Below are 18,436 nucleotides of genomic sequence, written 5' to 3'. Positions count from 1 at the left end.
ATTCCTATGGCTAAAAACTAGGAAAGTATTTGAACTGTTGATGATTTGGATTTCTTGTTTTTCTGAGGTCACAGATTCATCATCTGGAAAATGGAAATACTGGTATTTAATTTGTTTCTAAATGTCTGCTGCCAGAAATGCTGCATAGGAGCTTTGTACTATAGCTTTGGTATATCCTCAGAGACACTGTCATAGACACTGTCTTGCTTTAGGCTGTGCTGGGAAGCCAGGACCAATAGGAGAGACAAATCAGTTTTGGCAGGGAAGAGGTGATGAAGCAAAAGTGAACAGGTTATTTCTCATCTGTAAGTCTCGATTCATCACTCAGCAGACAATGTTTGCTATAGATTTGTTTCTGATACGTTATACTTTTAAATTTGTGTTTTCTGATTCAGTGCTCTGTTGCTCCAGCTTTGAGCCGGTACCAGAGGAATCTTGATGAATGTAGTAGTGGTGAGTCACTGCAGCAACATATACGTTCAGTGGGGACTGAAAGAGGTTGTACATTCAACCTTCATCTAGCTCTCTGACAACTGAGTGATTCCTTGTGCTTTTTGCATTTATTTCCTCTATTTTCAAAAAGGGGGAAAGAAGGTTTTTGAACAAATAGCTTTGTTGTCTTCCGTTTAAAGTGGGCTTTAAATTCTGCCTCATTTAATCTATCTAAATGCTACAGTTAAAGAATTACTTTTCCCCTTTACCCAGCATTTCTCATCTTCTCTCTGCCTCATGTTGCTGTATCCTCTTACATCATGCCACTCACACCACTTGACAATCAAAACATTGGTGCCCTCCTAGTTCATGCTCCCCTACCAGTATTTGGATCTCCAGTTGAGGTCTTCTTAGTACTTCATTCACCAAAAGGTCAACCCTGGCTTATGTTTTTGGGTGTTAAAGTTTGGCTTTCTTCTCTAATCATAAAAAGGAATGTTACAGCATTCCAATTGGTTGGAGAGGTTGTACAGTCAGATACAAACAGCAGGGAGTAACCAATTCATTGGCATTGAGCACAAAAAGGTAGGAATAAATTGTCTGCTTTGGGGATTATGAAATCTTTTTAAGTACTTCAGAGAAAGTACAATGAGCATGGGGCAAAGTTGGCAGGCTCCAAGCTGCAGCTGTCAGATCCTGAAAATTAGAGAATCAAATGCTGACACTTAAAAGGCTAGATGGCTCAATTACAAGTGATCCCAGGTAAAGCTGTGGTATTTTTAGCTCTTTACACAACACATTGTACTTTTCAGAGTTCAGCATAGGGCCCCAAGAACCTCAGCTTCCCCAGGGCATGAGAATGGAATGGTGTCATAGCTGCGCTTAGCTGCAGCAGTGGAAATGAATATGTTGTTGAGAATGTGGCATAGAAAGTCCTCTGGGATTTATTAATAGATGTGTGAGGCTTGCATATTCATTTAGGTAAGGAGTTGGGTGTTTTTTGAATACAAATGCCTGCCCCCTGTAAAATAATATTAAAAAATGTGTCAGTTTAAAGAAAACAGTCAGTCTTGGACCACAGATCTTGTCCCTTTTCCTCTGAAACTGTCAGGTCCATCTGAATTCAGCAGAAACAACTAAGTGGGTGGATTTTTAAGAGAGCAGCTACACAACTCAGGCATTAAATGATTTAAGCCAAGACCCAGGATATATTATCCTCTCAGTTTGTTCTCTTTCTCTCAACTTCTCACTAAGGTTCTAGGTACAGTTATTCCTGTCTGTCAAAGGCTCCTTACACATGGAAATAGGAGAGTAGCTGGCAGTCACGTTGTGAGAGCAAACGTGGCAAATCTGTAGGATTCTTAGAGAAGGTTTTTTGCTGTAAGAAGTTAACCATCATTTAAACGAAATGTATGCAGTGATTCAGACAAACCTGAACGGATCTGAATGCTGTTTCAGCACCCACTGGCATGAATAAATCATTAATTTTATTGATCTGTGCATTTTCAGTGATAACTGAAAATGGGTTTTCATTATAAATACTCTGATTGCTCCAAATTATTGGTAATGGCTACTGTAATACTCCTTTCCTGACCGGAAGCAATCACTCCTCGAAGAGATAACCTACTCTAATGCTAAAGGCTAATAGAGAATTTGCATGATTGATCTGTCAGGCTGCAGGATACTTTTATTTTAATAGATCAAGGTAATACTGCTCAAATCTCATGGAATTTTGTCCTGTGTTGAAGTTATTAACTACATCCAATAGTGGCTGTACCAGCTTAAATTTAGAGCCTCTTAGGAAAAAATCCTGAAAATCTGTTGTGATCAGGAACTTTTCCTAACTAACTTTCATACTGTGGACAGTCTGTATCCTGTTAATTTAATCTAGTTAGAAAATTTAAACATCTGTTCCTCCGTTCTTAATAAAAATAAGAGACAGTCATCTAAGATTTTCTGCAATTACTGCACTTATGCAGATAATTTTATTATCAAAACTGTTATTTGAAACCTCATTTAGATTATGCATTTCTGAAAGAAAGGTTCAGGGTTTTTTTACAAGGAATACTTTATTTTCTGTAATGCTTTCATGTGAAGACCATTTCATTACTGTAATACAAACTGATATAGTAATCCAGAAAATACTGGGTATAAAGATTTGACTTGAAACTGAAGGATTCATCTGGGATTTGTTCTCTTCAGAAAACAATTTTGCCCGTTTTCTCCCTTAATGATGACTGTGGAATAAGAACCTTGTGAAAACTTCATATGGGGCAAATGTTATTTTTATGGAGATGAAATTATGGATTTACAGTGAAAGCATAAGGCTCAGCATTAGAGGATCTGGACTTTGATCTCTGTTCAGCAATGCACTGAAGCATGTGGGCAACATCCTTCTGTTCTTCCCTGGAGGGGGGGTAACCTGCCAGGCTCTGTATGGTCCTGGAGAAGCCATTTTAATAGCTGTGAATTGATTCTGTCAGATTTAGAATTGTTGTAATACTTAGTTTCTTCCAAAAGTGTGGTAAAACTTAATCTAGTGCTAGCAATCTCTTTCAGATTGTAGAATGTGGAGAAGTACCAGCACCACTGGATTCTTGCAGTAAAAATGGAACTATGATAGAGGAAATCTGCTAGGATGATAGAGACCTGCATACTGCAGGACATTACACAAGGGGCCAAAGTCCTGTTTTCATTCACTCTATTTCATATTCTAGATTCCACACTTGTTATGCTACAGTCACCCATAAAGGCAGCCAAGTGAAAAAGCAGGACCTTGCTTCGCTTTCATTTGGATAGTTTTTCTCTCTCAGGGGGCTCTGACTTAGCTAGCAAACATGGGTCTCCAGCCTTGTTTACTTAAACTGCTAACTCAGTGCCAGCAGTTGGTTCTTGTCCAGTCATTTAATCTTTGAAGCTTAAATAACTATTTGTGTTAAGTTGCTTGAGAAAGAAAAGCTGACTGGTGGACATCGCCTTGAGTGGTGCATCACTGCGGGCACTGACAGATCATGGGAATTCTGTAGGCTGAGCCTGCTGAGTTTCTGCACAGGGAGCAGTTGACCTGGTCTGTGGGAAAATGCTGTTGCTCAGAAATGGAGTCCTTTTGGTTAGTTAGCTTTAAAGTGATATCGCTAAGCAATGTTGTTCTTCTGTGAACTAGGGAAGTTATTTAAAAGACCTTTTACCACAGTGAAATGCCATAGTTTATAGCATTTTAAGGGCTTGGTTTTTCATCTACATAAAGATAGGAGCATGAGATGTAGAAAGCCTCTGAAGTAATGCTTACACAAATGAAAACACTGTTATTTTACAAGAAGCTTATTTTTAGTTCTTTTGGAGACCTATGGAATGATTCTCAGTTTTTAGGCTGAAGAAACTTAATTTTGGCCAAAGATCCCAGAAGCTGCTGACTGAAGTGGAGTTAAACCTAATAACTCCAGCTCTGCATTTGGCCTTGGATATAAAGAAGCCTTTGGTTACTGAGATTTTGAAGGACTGATCTCTGCTGCATTGGGAGTAGATGAAGCCTTTTGAAAATTCTGCCAAATAATTGATTGATCTTCTACAGATGTTATCACTTTGCTACTCTTGTTTCTACCTTATTTTACTTTATTTGCAGCAATAAAAGCTATGTGAAAAGTTGAGTTTGCTTTTAAAAAACTGCAGCACAATGAAAGGTGGACATCCATCTCCTAAACCAAATAGGTTTTGCTCATCAACGTGAGCATTTGTAGTTCATTTTGGATGAAAGTTTTATTATGTAGTCCTAACTTCATCAGCTAATAATAGAACATTGGTTGAATCAGTTCTTTAATCAACAAGGTCCTTTGACTTCCATTGTAAAATGCATTATGCTTTGAATACAGAATATGCAAATACTTTACTTCCCACTCAAGCTATTTTCAAGACCTTAAAAGTAGCTGTAGAAGTGAAGAGTTTGCTTTTCATCCTGAAATAGATCGACAGAAAATTGTTCAGATTTGATAGCTGTTTGTGGTCACATATTAAGTAAGTTTGATCCTTTACATCATTCTTTACTATATTCCACTGGTCAAATGAAATACCTCAGGAGTTGTCTGATCAAGACAGATGACTATGCTTCCCTTAGATTTTCCTCAGTTATTTGGTGAAATTATGTTTCTACTTTTATGATCTCTTGAAAAATCACAGAAAACTTGGTCTTGTCTAAGCAATTTAAAAAAAAGGTATTAATTAAGTGAATATACTTGAATTTGAAAAGAAAAAGAATTAATTTGGGCAATACTCTGTTACATGTGCAAACAATACAACAAAAACAGCATGACAGTAACAGAATTGCCTCCTCTGTCAGAGCTGTGGCTTAGGTGACCTTGTCTCTCCTTGTCCTAGGTAATACACACAATGTAAAATGGTATTCCAAAGCCACACGGAGTCCAATCTGCATAGAGCACATTGAGTAATTTGTGGGTTTGTTCTTTCACCAAAAACGTTTATAGCTTTTGGCTTTAAAAATAGTTCTGGAGCATAGCAAGAGAGAAGCAGCTTTGGCCTAGATATTGCACAGGATGGCAGATGAACAGGGTTGATTTCATTTTGGGCATTTTGCCCAGGACACTTTTTATAGCACATACAGTTACTCTGGGGGTTCTTAGGCTGTGGTCACATTGGTTTTGTGGATTTAGTCTTTGGAAGGGAGAGGCGTAATTTGGCAAATAGAAAAACTGATGTAAATTTCAAAATCTTAAGTTCTTTTATGGTTGAACTTCCGACATGTATCAGTGGGACTCCTGTTTTCTCCTTGGGGCTGCCTGTTTTACACTTTGCACACACCAGACCCCTCCTCATCAAGAAACATTCTGAAGCCTGTTCTTACATCGTTTACTCTAATAAATTTAATTTGCTTTCCAGCTCTGAATCTGAATGCGTTTTTGGGCTGTGACTGGCATTTGCCTCATAGCTCCCATGTGAAATATAAGAATAAGAGCTAGGCCTGTTTGACAGATGGAAAACATTAAGGCAAAGAAAAATATACATGTTTGTTTCAACACCTGATCTTTCTTAACTGTTACAAACAGAGCACGCCCAGGTTTAGATGTAAATTAGCTAAGGCTGTTGGTCTGTAAAGATATGTATTATTTTACCTACTCTTTAATAAAAACAGAAATTCTCCATTGCTTTAGATTATGAGCGAGATAGACACTGCATTTCTCTGCTTCTAGCCAAGTACTCTACTTTTAGTTTCCTATTTTTACAACTTACCCAGTGATATCACTGAGGTCTGAAGGAGTCAAGGAAAGAGAACAACAAATTTTAGCTATTGAGAACAGGCATTACCAAAAAAAAAAAAAAAAAGTCTTTTCCCATGCCCTCATCTCTTCTGATTCTTCTGCACTTTCTTATCACAGTTCTTGGTCTGCAGAGCTCTTTGGGGCTATGCACTGCTGAGCCGGTGCTCTGTTACAAGTGCAAATTACTATTACATTAACTTTTTTTATTATCCAGGACTCTCATAACATTTTGTGAAGAGTAATTACTTTTCCAGCTGTCAAATGGTGTGAGCAGAGCTGAATGATCTCACTATTACAAATGAGTGAGCTGGGACAGAAAGCAATTGAGCTGGCTTTCTTGATCTCACTCCATGAACAAATGCTGAACTGAAAATAAATAGACCCTGGGAATCCTGAATTCCAGTCCTCTGTTCTAAACACTTAATCTGCAATATGCAATCCAAATAGAATAATTATATTTTATATAGCAACAGTCTGTGATAAGGCTTCTTTGCTTTAAGTTAAATGGTGTTTCTGTTCTCTCTCTCTCTCTCCAGTTTAAACACTATGTTAATAAGCTCCGGAGCAAGAACACATTTTATAAAAAGAAGCGACTGGAAATAGCAGAAATTACAGCTGAGTATGGCATCCTCCAGAGGACAGAGGAGCTGCTGAAACAGCGCCATGAGGCCCTTCAGCAGCAGTTGGTAATAAAGCGTTTACAGTCCCACAGTCCCATCACTCTTCCTGCCCTGTTAACAGCCACATGGTAGAATCATGGAATTGCTCTGGATGGAAAAGACCTGTAAGATTGAGTCCAACCGTGATCTAACTCTACCTTGTCTGGTGCTGAACCATGTCCCTCAACACCACATCTCTGCGTCTTTAAAACACCTCCAGGGATAGGAATTCAACTACCTCCCTGGGGACTCTGTTCCAGTGTTTGAGAACCCTATCAGAGGAGAGGTTTCTTAGAATGCCCAATCTGAACTTCCCCTGGTGCAACTTGAGGCCATGCTAAGATGGATGTTCTGTTAGATTCTAATGTATATCATCCTCAGCTTTCCTCCTGTCATTAGTAAGAGTCATTAGGGTATAAAATTTATTTTTGTCTGTTGTCTGTGCCAGTCTTATGTACTTTATGTTCAGCAGCTGTTCTTACAGGCAGTCCTGACTTTTTTTGTAATTCCTTTTTAGACTGAGGGGCTTGACCCTGCTTTTTAAAGTCAGTGGTGAGTCTTCACTATCTCCAGCCAGAGCAAGGCTGGATTCTTAAATTAGCTTTTGGTATCCACATACATAAAAAGGGGTTTGAAAATTATCAGCAGAAAGTAAGATTCAAGTTACCTCTGCAAAATACACAGAAGTATCATTTCAAAAGAGAGTGAGCAGGAAGGAAACATTTTAACCCCAGAATACTTAGAAGAAAATTCATTTCATAGTCAGTGAAATAGTAAAAACTGAATGAATGCTTTTTTCAAGCCAGCACAGCAGAAGAAGGATTTCTGCTCTGCAGAAACCTTCAGGTCCTACATAGTGCCTGTAAGCATTCAGGGACTATACATGCATCCTAAATATAATATTGCTGCTGTAGCATTTTCTTCCAGTACTACTATTCTTGTTGTCAAAATACTTTGGGGTTTATTTATCGTTTATCCATTTTGTTATACAGGCGTATTTTGCATTTTTAAACATAACCTTATTTGCCTTATTAAAAGAAAATTGGAAGTGTGAAAATACACAGGGCAGACTTTGGGAAGATACTCAGCTGCAGCTGGTGATGTCATGCTAGTTCAGCCCAGAACTGCCACCCGGGTAGAAAGAAGCACCTAAGCAGTAGGATCAGAGCTTTTTCCATGATTGCTGCTCAGTGAGAAGGAAGGTGAATAAACACTTAGGAAGAGTTTATTTACCTACAGCAGTCACCTCACAGGAATATCACAGCAGAGACAAAGCACTGGAAGTTTTTCAGTGAAGTAGTCAACAATCTCTTCTCATTCAGTTCTGACCTTTTCTAAACTACCTTGTAGTAAAACTACAGAGCTCTGACTTCATAAAGTTCTTACCACCAGGTGACTAGTACACTCTTTTTCCCCTCTAGAATCCAATCCACTTTTTCTAGCCCTGGGCATAATATCCTGTCAGACTCCACACTGCAGTTAAATCTGCAGAATGCTCCCAGCAGCAGGCAGGTAGAGACAAATCTTTCAAACAGGGAGTTGTAAAAGGGTTTGGGGATAATGACCTGGAGTTCATAGATCTATGGCACTGCTAAGAAGGAATGTTTTGCTTTTTAACCAATGTGTAACACTTAGCTTTCAGGTATCAGAAAATACCCTCCTTAGGTACTTAATGAACAAACATTGCAAAAGACCATTCGATCAACATAGAATTCAATGTAAAGTCTGTGTCATGTAATGCTGGAATTGGTGACTATGGCATTAGTATTCCTGTAATGAATACAATACTTACTTAGTTTAGCTCGACGGTTGTTTACAAAAGAATTATCTACATCTTCAGGTTAAGCATCTGGATTTTACACATGGAACTTCTTCAGAGCCTCACCCAAACTGCAAGTTACTTTGTGGAAACATTTTGATGATTTCATTGAGTGCTGGATGACCAAAGAGTGTATTCACAGGAAGATGTTACTATCCTACTGTACAGGCACTAGAGAAAAAGTTAGTTTTTCTGGCAGCTAGATGATTAATCACTTTTAAAGTAAAGAGATTCCAGTACTTCCCATTTCTTACAATGTTTTGGCTCTGTAAGGGAATTTGCTGTTACTTGATTCATGGACTCATGTTCAGCATTTGTTTTTCGTGTCTGCAGCAAGCTATAGAAGAGAAGAAAGGTATTTCTGGATATAGCTACACCCAAGAGGAGCTGGAAAGAGTATCTGCAGTAAAGAGTGAAATGGATGAAATGAAAGGCCGGACACTAGATAACATGTCTGAAATGGTGATCTTTGTCTTAATCTATTGTGTTTCTTCAATTTGAATATCCGGTTCCTCAGCATAGGAGACCAAGTTGAATATTTTTGTTTGGATTTTTTTTTTTTAATCTTAGCCTAAAAAGCTAAATCTTGACTTTTTCTCTGTAGCCTAATGTTTAATTACCTTAGACCTGTCATGTTTTCTATTTAACTTCCCACATAGCCATAGAAGCAAGAGAGAACTTGAATTTCTAATTTAAAATATTATAAAAGAGCAAAAACCAAAATAGCTTCCTTTGAAATTGTTAGGGCACTTTAAAAATAAAGCAATATAATTAAACCAGATCAGTTCTTAAAAAAAAAACCACCACCACCAACAAAAAAACCCAACTGAATCAGATTTGAGGTTTAAGTATGAATATTTTTAAGTGACTCTGTTTTGGCATTTTCAAACTTTATTTAATCTATGCAAGATTATTTCTTTGTTTTCTTAAGGATTTCTTCCTTTCTCTCAGTCCTCCTCTATGCAACTTCTTCATTTTCACCTACTCCTGAAGCTCTTTAGGCACAGAGGTTGTCTTCTGGACTTCTCCCTGATGTTCTCAGTTGAAACAAAGGGAGCAGAATTTGTCTTATTTGTGGTAATGACCTCACTGCAAGATGGGCTCTTTCCCTTTGGTAATCAGGCCTGAATTTATATTCTGTATAGTTCAGGCTTCATTACATACTTTTTCTCTCCATATTTTCACAGAATCACAGAATAGTGAGGGTCAGAAGGGACCTCAAGGATCGTCTAGTTCCAACCCCCCTGCCACGGGCAGGGACACCTTCCACTAGATCAGGTTGCCCAGAGCCACATCCAGCCTGGCTTTAAAAACTTTTGATTACTTCTCTTTCCTTTCAAATTCCTAGTTATAGAAATGTACTATCAGTATCACAGTGTTAATGTACATTATTTTGTCCCTCTCTCAGGTAAAAAAACTAAATGCAGTGGTGGCAGAGAAGAAGGCAAGCCTGGCTCCTGTGATCAAAGAACTGAGGCAGTTGCGTCAGAAGTGCCAGGTTAGTAGAAACACCTCTCTGCCCCTGTGTAAATAAGTTGGAATCACAAATAATTTACAGATCTCTGTACAAGGAAAACTGGAAATAGCAGAATGGATCAACAGTGATTTGCAACAGGTAGTATGTTAAAAACTCACAGTGCAGGCACAATTCTGTCCTTTATAGCAATTAAAAAAATGACTACACCAAGGGAAAATTTACAAAATCCCGATTCAGAACCAAAGCAATGTTAATTTTCAATTAGTTTCAAAGTTTTATCTACATCTCAGTACTAATGATCTCAACAAGGGCTCTCCTTTTTAAATAGATTGCAAACAATATCTCATCCAAAGAGTTGAATACATTGATCTAAATCCTTTATCAGTCTGTAGGAATGACAGGTTCATCCATTTGTTTTCAAAATGTTATAGAGAGCTGAAAAAAAGTCATTCAGATCCACAGCTGAACTGACTGGCTCATTGCCACAAAGCCATCCATTTATCTATCAAGCAAGTTTCCAGGAAACTCACTTTTAATGGTTCTATTACAAGTGTCAGCAAATGAAAAACAGCTAAGGCATTGTTGTGTACGACTGGAAATCTGCCTTTTCCTAGGTAGCAAGTATATTAATCCTTTCTTAATCTCTGTTTTAGAATTATTTTTCCTTTCTTCTTGCAAATGCTGCCCTGTTAGCCTGCCACATTGAAGCTGTAAAGGGGAAATGTGCCTGCTGTGTTGTGGTGTGTGCAGCTGATGCTCCAGTATGCGAGTGGAGGCGAGTGGTTTCCCCATGTGTAACAAAAGCCGTGTGCCTGCTGGGTTTATGTAAGGGTCTGTGAGCGTGCCAGTAGCTGAGGCTGATGTGTGAGCCTGATAAGAACACAGAATGTCACATGCCAGTCAACTGAAGATTTCATTTATGTACCCTTTTGCCCTTTTTACATAAGGAATTAACTCAAGAATCTGATGAAAAAAAAATCCAGTATGACAGTTGTGCAGCGGGGTTAGAGAGCAATCGCTCTGCGCTGGAACAGGTAAGATGGGGCCTTGTTCTTGTGTGTTAATAACTGCTGTGCAACATGTTATTCACTGCAGGACAATGTTTTCCCTGCCTTCTCTCTGGATATAGGAAGTACAAATCCACTTCAGGTGGAAATGGGTCATTGGTGATCCACAGCTCTGCAATCATGCCTGAAGCTGCTGAGGAGCAGCAACAGTGGCATGCTTCTGTTTTGAACAGCAGCAAATGATCTCAGTGAGACAGTGCATCCACCAACAGCCAGCTTCGATTAGCAAGGGTGTTGTAAAAGATGATGCGTCTACCAGAAGTATTGCTGACCTAGATAGTATCTGTTTAGGAAATAATTTGGCCATAAAGTAAGGATTAATTTATCGAGTCAAATCTTTACATGTATTTAGCAGGTTAATGAAATTAACAACCAATCCAGTGGATAATGAATGCAGTGAAGCTGATGGCATGGATACTTCATTAAATGTGATTGCCTTTGTGTTCTTGTGTACAACAGTTTTTTAAAATACTGCCCTGTAGGTACAGCCAAGAGCTTCTGTGTTTGTGTGACTTAGGCATTACTTGAACTGTAGTACTTCTAGGAAGGGAACTGTTTAACCCAGTGCAATCCTTTAATGTGGGGGCAGTTTAAATATGTTTATATGGATATGCTTTATCTCACTACATCACCTCCTGTGAATTTTGTCTGGGCTTGATTTGTCAAGGCCTTGCTCACATGAGGAATATATTTCAAAATAACAAAGGCATACATTTAAAGTGTGGGTGGATACATAGGTCGTTTTCCTGCACTAAAAGCACCTTTGCAGAGCTTAATCCAAGAAAAAATAAGAATCCAGATGACCCTACTATAAATTAGACCCTCCATATGAACTATTTTACAATACTTTTTTTTTTTTTTTTGGCAAAGTTGTCATTTTCTAACACATGGTGACCATCACACCCACTGATAAAGCTGGAGTGTCAGCAAACTCTTGCAGTTCCACAGGATTCATTTTTGCAGCTGATGGTCTGAAAATCACATAGTGATAGAGCTTTGGAGTTGACAACTGCTGTGTGACCTGGAGTACATGAATTCCATTTGGATTGTTAGGGCTTTTTGATAGGGATCCTTTAGAGATGGGACTAACCTGCTATCTGCGTACTCCTCAATAGAATTAATGATTGCTAATTACATACTATTAACATCTCTGTCATTTTTAACACATATTTTGCTGATGTGTTCCAGGAAATGCTTATTCACAAGTGTATTTAGCACTTCAGATGTGCTTAGGAACAAGAGTCTTGGCAGCACTTGGGAAGTGTTTGTTAGAAGTCAGTCATATTAATAACCACCTATTAGCAACCATTTAGCTGACTCAAACTGCACATCTAAATTGTCTTTCACTTTTAGTTTTGTAAAGCCCAAATTATGCAAACATTTAAGCACTTCTCAATTCAGTATTGTTTGTGTTACAGACTGTCATGGTTTATAAAGCAACACAGGGCATCCTCTCCTGTAAACTTGAGTTACCATATCCTTCAAAATCTTATTCTTCTACTGTAGGAAGTGAAAGGACTTCTTGAGGAGTGTGTTCAGGAAGAAAGCAACTACCGTTATATTAACTGCATGAAAAGGGTAAGATCACAAGAGGGACCAAATTCTTTGTTATGAAATGAATTAGCAATTACAATATATATTTTTATTTATTGTGCGTTTGTTTGCAGAATCTAGAAGTACAGCTGCAGCGTGCTAAAGAAGAAATGAAGGTTTATGTCTCCCCAGACCCCCAGGAGAGACGAAAGGCAATTCGGTGAGTGTGTAATGTGTTTCCTGTGTGCTTACTTCGAGGATGTTCATAAACTAAGGTTAAAGTTAGGAATTCTCTCACTGGCATTTGAACTGGAGGAGTTCACCTGATAAATTTAGCAACACTAAAAATAAGCATCTCGAATTCCAGTCTATGCTGCTGCAAACCTACAAGTTCTCTCAGACATACCAAAAGCTTTTCCCTTCCTGCTTGGAGATTATAGGCCCCATATAGGGGGTTTAACTTGCAGCCCTGTTGGCACAAGGTCAGGGAAACTGTGCTTCAGCTGGGTCCTGCAGGAAGTGGGGCCCTAGCAGACATAAGCCTCTGCCAAGCTTCCCCCTGAGACCCCAGTGTGCAGCAGTAGAAGGTCTACCACTTCTCAGAAAGCAACCATATGCTGCCTCAGGTTCTGGCCTTTGCTTGCAAGTCTTCTACTCTTCTTTCAGCTATGCTAGCTGTTGCCATCACTGGTCCAGAAATGGAGGGCTGCAAATACACGTCATAAACGGATTCAGTTTTGCTCCTATTTGTAGTTCTTACTGGAGGGAGGATGAAAATTGTTCTGCACCATCACACTAACCTTCACCTTTACACTCAATTTAATTTACTTCTATATAAAGGCAGTTGCTTCATCCTGTGAGTTTTCCAGGACCCCTTGCCTTTGGCTGCCAGGGAGAGAAACAGAAAGGGTTCTGAATTGATCTGATGCTTTTTTGGTGTAGTTTTCCATTTTAAATCCTGTTGAAATGCTTTCTGAGAATGAGATATTTTGGATTAATTATTTCTAGGTAAGAAATCCAAATCTTATCATGTTAATATATTTTTTTTACACTTCACTGCATTCCAAATCATTTTATAAAAGTATCCTGTTTAAAATTTTGTATGTGTTCAATCTTTTCATGCAATATAAAAGGTGAAACAAAAGCCAGGGAATAAAGTCAACATGCTGGTTTGACCCCATCAAAATAAACATCAGGCAAATCCAAACCAAAGCATTTATCATTTTCATTTGATTCAGGTATGAAAATAGCTAGGTTTTATTCTTCCCAATTAGTTTTTTCAAAATTTTACAATTTTGCTTGTTTTATTTTGTCCAAACCAACACTTTTAGATCCTAGCTGTCAACAAAGTAAACAGGCTTAAACTGTTGTCATTAGTTTTACCAAGTGGTCTCTAGCTTTGACACCACAATAGTTCTGAGTCATGAAAATGTTTATCAAAACAGTAGTTTTAAAATTCATGTTTGCTTGGTTTGATCAAGGTTGTGGGATTTTTTTCATTTTATTTTTAATGAATGGAATAAGTGAAAAACACTCTGATGTTTTGATAGTAGAATTGGGTCTCCTTAAAGGTATAATCCCTACTGTACCAAGGAATCTCTCCAGTGTGTATCATTGCTAGTTCAGTGCAGAGGGGGGCATTCAGCTCTGCTTTAAGCCTCCATCTCACAGTCCTTCAGCATCCCTACAGCCACAGCAAAGTAATTCCTTAATGTGAGACCTCTTCTTAGATTTCTCCATTTGTGACAGATTGTTGCTTGAGATCAGTGTAATGTGTCGTGTCTGAATTGTTTCATGTACAGTCTTCTGTGCCATGTGCCAAAATGCTTCACAAAATTGTTTCCTCCACAAAACGATGCAAGAACATAGCTGAGTGGCAAAGCAAAGATAGAACTCCTTAACTGGGTAATTAATAATTGTCCTACATTCCATTTGAAATCTTCAGACCATCCAGCATGCTGACATCACAACAGGAAAAGAGAATCAGTATTTGTCACTTCTCAAAGGAAATGGAAAAATAAATTAATTTCCTAAGATAGCTTTACCTTTCAGAATAATTTCTGGACCTGTCTGTTGCACTGGCGGCAGGGAGGGAAGTACCCTTAGTTGGTAGTGTAGGTAATCAGATGTCATTCAGTACCACCAGAGGCAGTTTCTTGACTCACTGTGAAGTGGAGTGAAAAAAGCAGTAGCTGACTACTAAAATTTTATGGGCAATGTGTCAAAATGAGTGAAAAAACTCCAAGGATTCCCTCGGGAGACACTGAGAGATAAGATCTTCATCCATCAGACCCTTCAGGAATCTAGGAAATGAAGATTAATATCCATCACAGAGACCTTCTGCAAGGATCTGAGCCATGAAAATGTTTAAAAACTCTGTAGTAAACAATGCAGGGAAAATAACAGTAAGAAAAGAATCAAAACTACTGATGTTAGGGTGGGAGAAGAGGCTTCAGAAGCTTCTTACTCCCATCTCACAAAATATGGAAGACTGTAGGAAATGAAAGATTTCTCTAACGAAAGCCAACAAAACAGCAAAATTAAGCAGAAGGGCAAAAGGAGAAGTGGCAGTGAGAAAAATATGAGCAATGATGTGAATATTCATTAGTATGAAAAGCAACCAGCTCAGCCAAGCAGCTGAGAGGAAATGGGGGTCAGACAGCAGGCACTGTCCTTTTATGGCCTTGCAGGGAAGGGGAGGTCCGAGTTTATTCACAGATGCTAAGCAAAAAATGCTCCAGCTGAAATACTTGTGAAATGAGCGTGAGTATTCACACAGGCACACCATCAAAGCCACGGACTGGAATGCAGTGTGAGTCCAGCTATGTCATCCCAGGTATGGGAAGGAGAATGCGAAGGGAGCATTACCACTCTCTCCACTCTCCCTGTTTCACTTACTAACTGTGGGCACAGGAGCTGGGGAAATTATCTTCTCACAGTGACTATGCACATTTTTGACCTTCTGTAAGAGGTCGCAGACTGTCACATCTAAATGTATTACAAAGAAGTCCAATACAGAAATCTCTGCAAAATATAAAATGAGATGATAATTTTTTTTCCTAGACATCCTTTTAGAATGTGAATGTATTTTTCAGCAGGCACTGGAATGTAAACGGGGTTAAAATGAACCATAAATAGAACAGCACTTTCCTAACAACATATTGACCAAAAATGTCTTAATTCTGACCCCCTTTATCAAATACCAACTCTGTTCCATGGGGTCACTTCTTAGGAATGTGAAAAGTTAATTTTCTTAAAAATAGAAAGTTGTAGGGTTTTTAATGAAGTTATTAAGTTGCATTCTTTCCAGGCATCATTATAAATAGTGAAGAAAAACTTACTAGGAAAGACATCTAATCTTCTGGTGATTACTTTGAAAGCTCTACTTGAGGCCAAATGTGTGTGAACACGTGCTGTATGCCAGTGGAACTAAGAAGGTTCAGCCTGGTGATTTGGTGAGGATTGCTGGGGATCAGCTGTGCAGCACAGCACTTGGAGCAACCTCAAGGCTGCTCTGATTCGTTCTGGCTGGAATTGTCCAAGAGTGAGAGATCATGAAATGATCCAACTTCATTCCTTGCACATCCTTTCTGCAGGGAGCATGGCAGGCGGGACCAGGTGGCCAGGGGCCCAAAGGCTCCTGCTGAAAGCCTGCAGGACTTAGTAGAAGTGGAAGGAACATAAGAAAGGCAGAGCCTTGGTTTGGCACAGCTGCTTGCCATGCTCTAGCAGACTGTCACACTCCGGTATCACGAAGGCTGATACTTCCTTCTGGAATCTAGGATTTCTCTGTGCGGTGATCTTCGGCCCTGAGCAATTTGGAAAGTTCTTTAGATGAACCAGGCTATTTTGTATTCTGCCAGCAAACTCTCAACCTCTAAGTTTGCCTGTTGCACACAAAATACAATAATTGATTTTGTTTTTCCAGGTGAATCAGTGAAGATATCTGATTGTCAAATTTAATAATAAAAAAACAAGTGCATAGAAACGTATCTGATGTGTGCTGTTGTGGTTTGCATATTATATTGTCAGGTTTCACGTATCAAGTTTGCCTGTGTCAGAAAGTGATCCAGCCACTTGTTACAGACAAAGGTGTACAGCCAAGATTGTTAATAATGAATGTCAACAGTTATGCTCCTAAGCCTATATTTAGGCACCTAAATGTGACGGCTGTTTTCTGAAAGCGAGGAATGCACAGCGGACCCATCGCAGTCACTGGATTTGTCAGACCTGGGGGAAATTTCTGTTCGCCTTCATTCCTGTGTTTTCCCACTCATTCTAACACTACAGTCACAGCAATTAAGGGCTGTGGATTGGTAAACTCTGACCTTGTAGAAAAGAGGCTGTGGCTAACCTCAGAATATCATCAGGATAAATGCATTATTGAAAAGGGCTCAAGTGTATCCTATCTAAGTGATCTTCCTGTTGTCTTCAAGCTGGAAGGACCAGTAACTGTGCCTGCTTCAGAAATGGCAGAGATCCTTATCCAATACCACTTTTCCCAACTGCACAGCTGAGAGAAACAGAGAGATCTGATCCTTGATATCAAGGGATATGTTGTGCAATGACAAAAAGGTTTCTTGTTGCTTCCTCTTCTATCTCATTTATGAACCTCCTAATATTTTCATAATTTTTCCATGCTGGCATCATTGTTGTGTCCTGTTTCACAGAACCAAACAAAACCATAAAGGAATTGTTTTCTGTTTCCTTTAGAGAACAGTACACACGGATGATCCTTGAACAAGAAAACCTTGGGAAGGTAAGAATCAGGTTTCGACCTTGCTGTGGGCAGCCTTTTATAAAAAGTATATTGCAGCCCACAAGGAAAATTCCATCACTGCTGGTGCTGGTAAGCAATACCCTGAAAAGAGATCATGCAGCTCTTTAGGACTTGATTTCCTGCAGGGTATAGCATGAATCTCTTGTAAGAGATAGTCAAACAGCTTAATGTGACAGCACATTCCCTGAAAACCATTTGGATAAGAAACTGAAACATGGGCATAACAAACTATGCCAGCTTGAATTTTATGTTGTATATAAAGCAACCTGTTGAAGACAATAAATTTTGAGCCTGTCAGCCTGATCACTGTTATTAAAGGCCAGGGGATCAGCAGTGCTAAACAAAAGCACTTGTCCATTTTTAATCTTGGATGAAGCTCAGCTAAGCATGGACGAAGTTAGGTTCACCAAGTCACACCAAATGTCTTTCTTTTATTAGGCTTTCTACAAGTAAGTCTAAGAGTGATTTTTACAGATTTGGCTTGCCACTATTAATAATCAGTAGCAGGTTTAATTGTAAAACATCAATTCCATGTTTAGAATGATACGAATCTACTGCATGTTGCAAGAGCTCTGTATGGAAATGAATTCAGATTTTTAAGCATAACTTCTCAAACAGATAAGAGTATTATTTAGACAGCTTTAAAACATTGAAATAATTGTCAGTCTGTACAAAGCAGATAGCTGAGTCCCAAGTGTTAACGCACTTATCACTTGCGCGGAGCGTTATCAACTGGAACAAAAGAATATTTCAGCAGCACATGAAAATCGTTGTCCTTCCGAACTGCCTGTGTAAGGAATTTCTGTGGCCTAGAACTGTTTCAAAAATCCAATACTTTTGTATCTTTCACAGAAATTACGAGAGAAGCAGAAAGTTGTACGAGAAAATCATGGGCCAAACATGAAGCAAATTAAAATGTGGCAGGATTTGGAGCAGTTAATGGAATGTAAGAGAGAATGTTTTCTGAAACAACAAAATCAAACAGCCATTGGTCAAGTCATTCAGGAAGGAGGTAAAGATAGGCTCGTGTTATGAATTCTTCCTTCCTGACACCAGTCTAGGAAGACTCTGATGGCTTCCTAAAGGTAATCTCTTACTAAGTACTGTTACTTTCATCAGTTCTGCAGTTTGTTGTACATTATTTGGTTTTGGTGGATAAGAGAGCAACTAACCTCTCTGCAAAACTTTTCCTCTGTTGTTTAAGCAACAAGATAATGTGGGTGGAGGATCTGTTAGGAGAGCTGCACTGGGGTGAACTTGATCGTAAATCTTGGTTTTATGAGGCTGGGAATAGCATGTATCTGCAGAGAGATCAAAGGAAAAGAAATCCCTCTCCAGGGTCACAGAAAACTTATGTAATTGCTCTGCTCCTTATTCTGTATCACTAAGGTTACATTTT

At 38.9% G+C, this 18,436-nt stretch overlaps 1 protein-coding gene across 1 annotated transcript in view; it reads left to right on the top strand.

Moving 5' to 3' along the window:
* IFT81 (intraflagellar transport 81) overlaps positions 1–18,072 on the top strand; it is a 39,904-nt gene extending 21,832 nt beyond the window's left edge. Inside the window, exons 11-18 of the mRNA XM_054392748.1 lie at positions 6,239–6,388; positions 8,514–8,642; positions 9,589–9,678; positions 10,605–10,691; positions 12,231–12,302; positions 12,392–12,477; positions 16,971–17,016; positions 17,890–18,072. Of these exons, the coding sequence (XP_054248723.1) occupies positions 6,239–6,388; positions 8,514–8,642; positions 9,589–9,678; positions 10,605–10,691; positions 12,231–12,302; positions 12,392–12,477; positions 16,971–17,016; positions 17,890–18,072 (843 nt within the window). The remainder of the gene's footprint in view (positions 1–6,238; positions 6,389–8,513; positions 8,643–9,588; positions 9,679–10,604; positions 10,692–12,230; positions 12,303–12,391; positions 12,478–16,970; positions 17,017–17,889) is intronic.
* Positions 18,073–18,436: the final 364 nt, after the last annotated feature.

Source organism: Indicator indicator, chromosome 26 (assembly GCF_027791375.1).
Source record: "Indicator indicator isolate 239-I01 chromosome 26, UM_Iind_1.1, whole genome shotgun sequence".
Lineage (NCBI taxonomy): Eukaryota > Metazoa > Chordata > Aves > Piciformes > Indicatoridae > Indicator > Indicator indicator.
The sequence above is the reverse complement of the archived record's forward strand: the minus strand, read 5'-3'. Positions and strand labels throughout refer to the sequence as shown.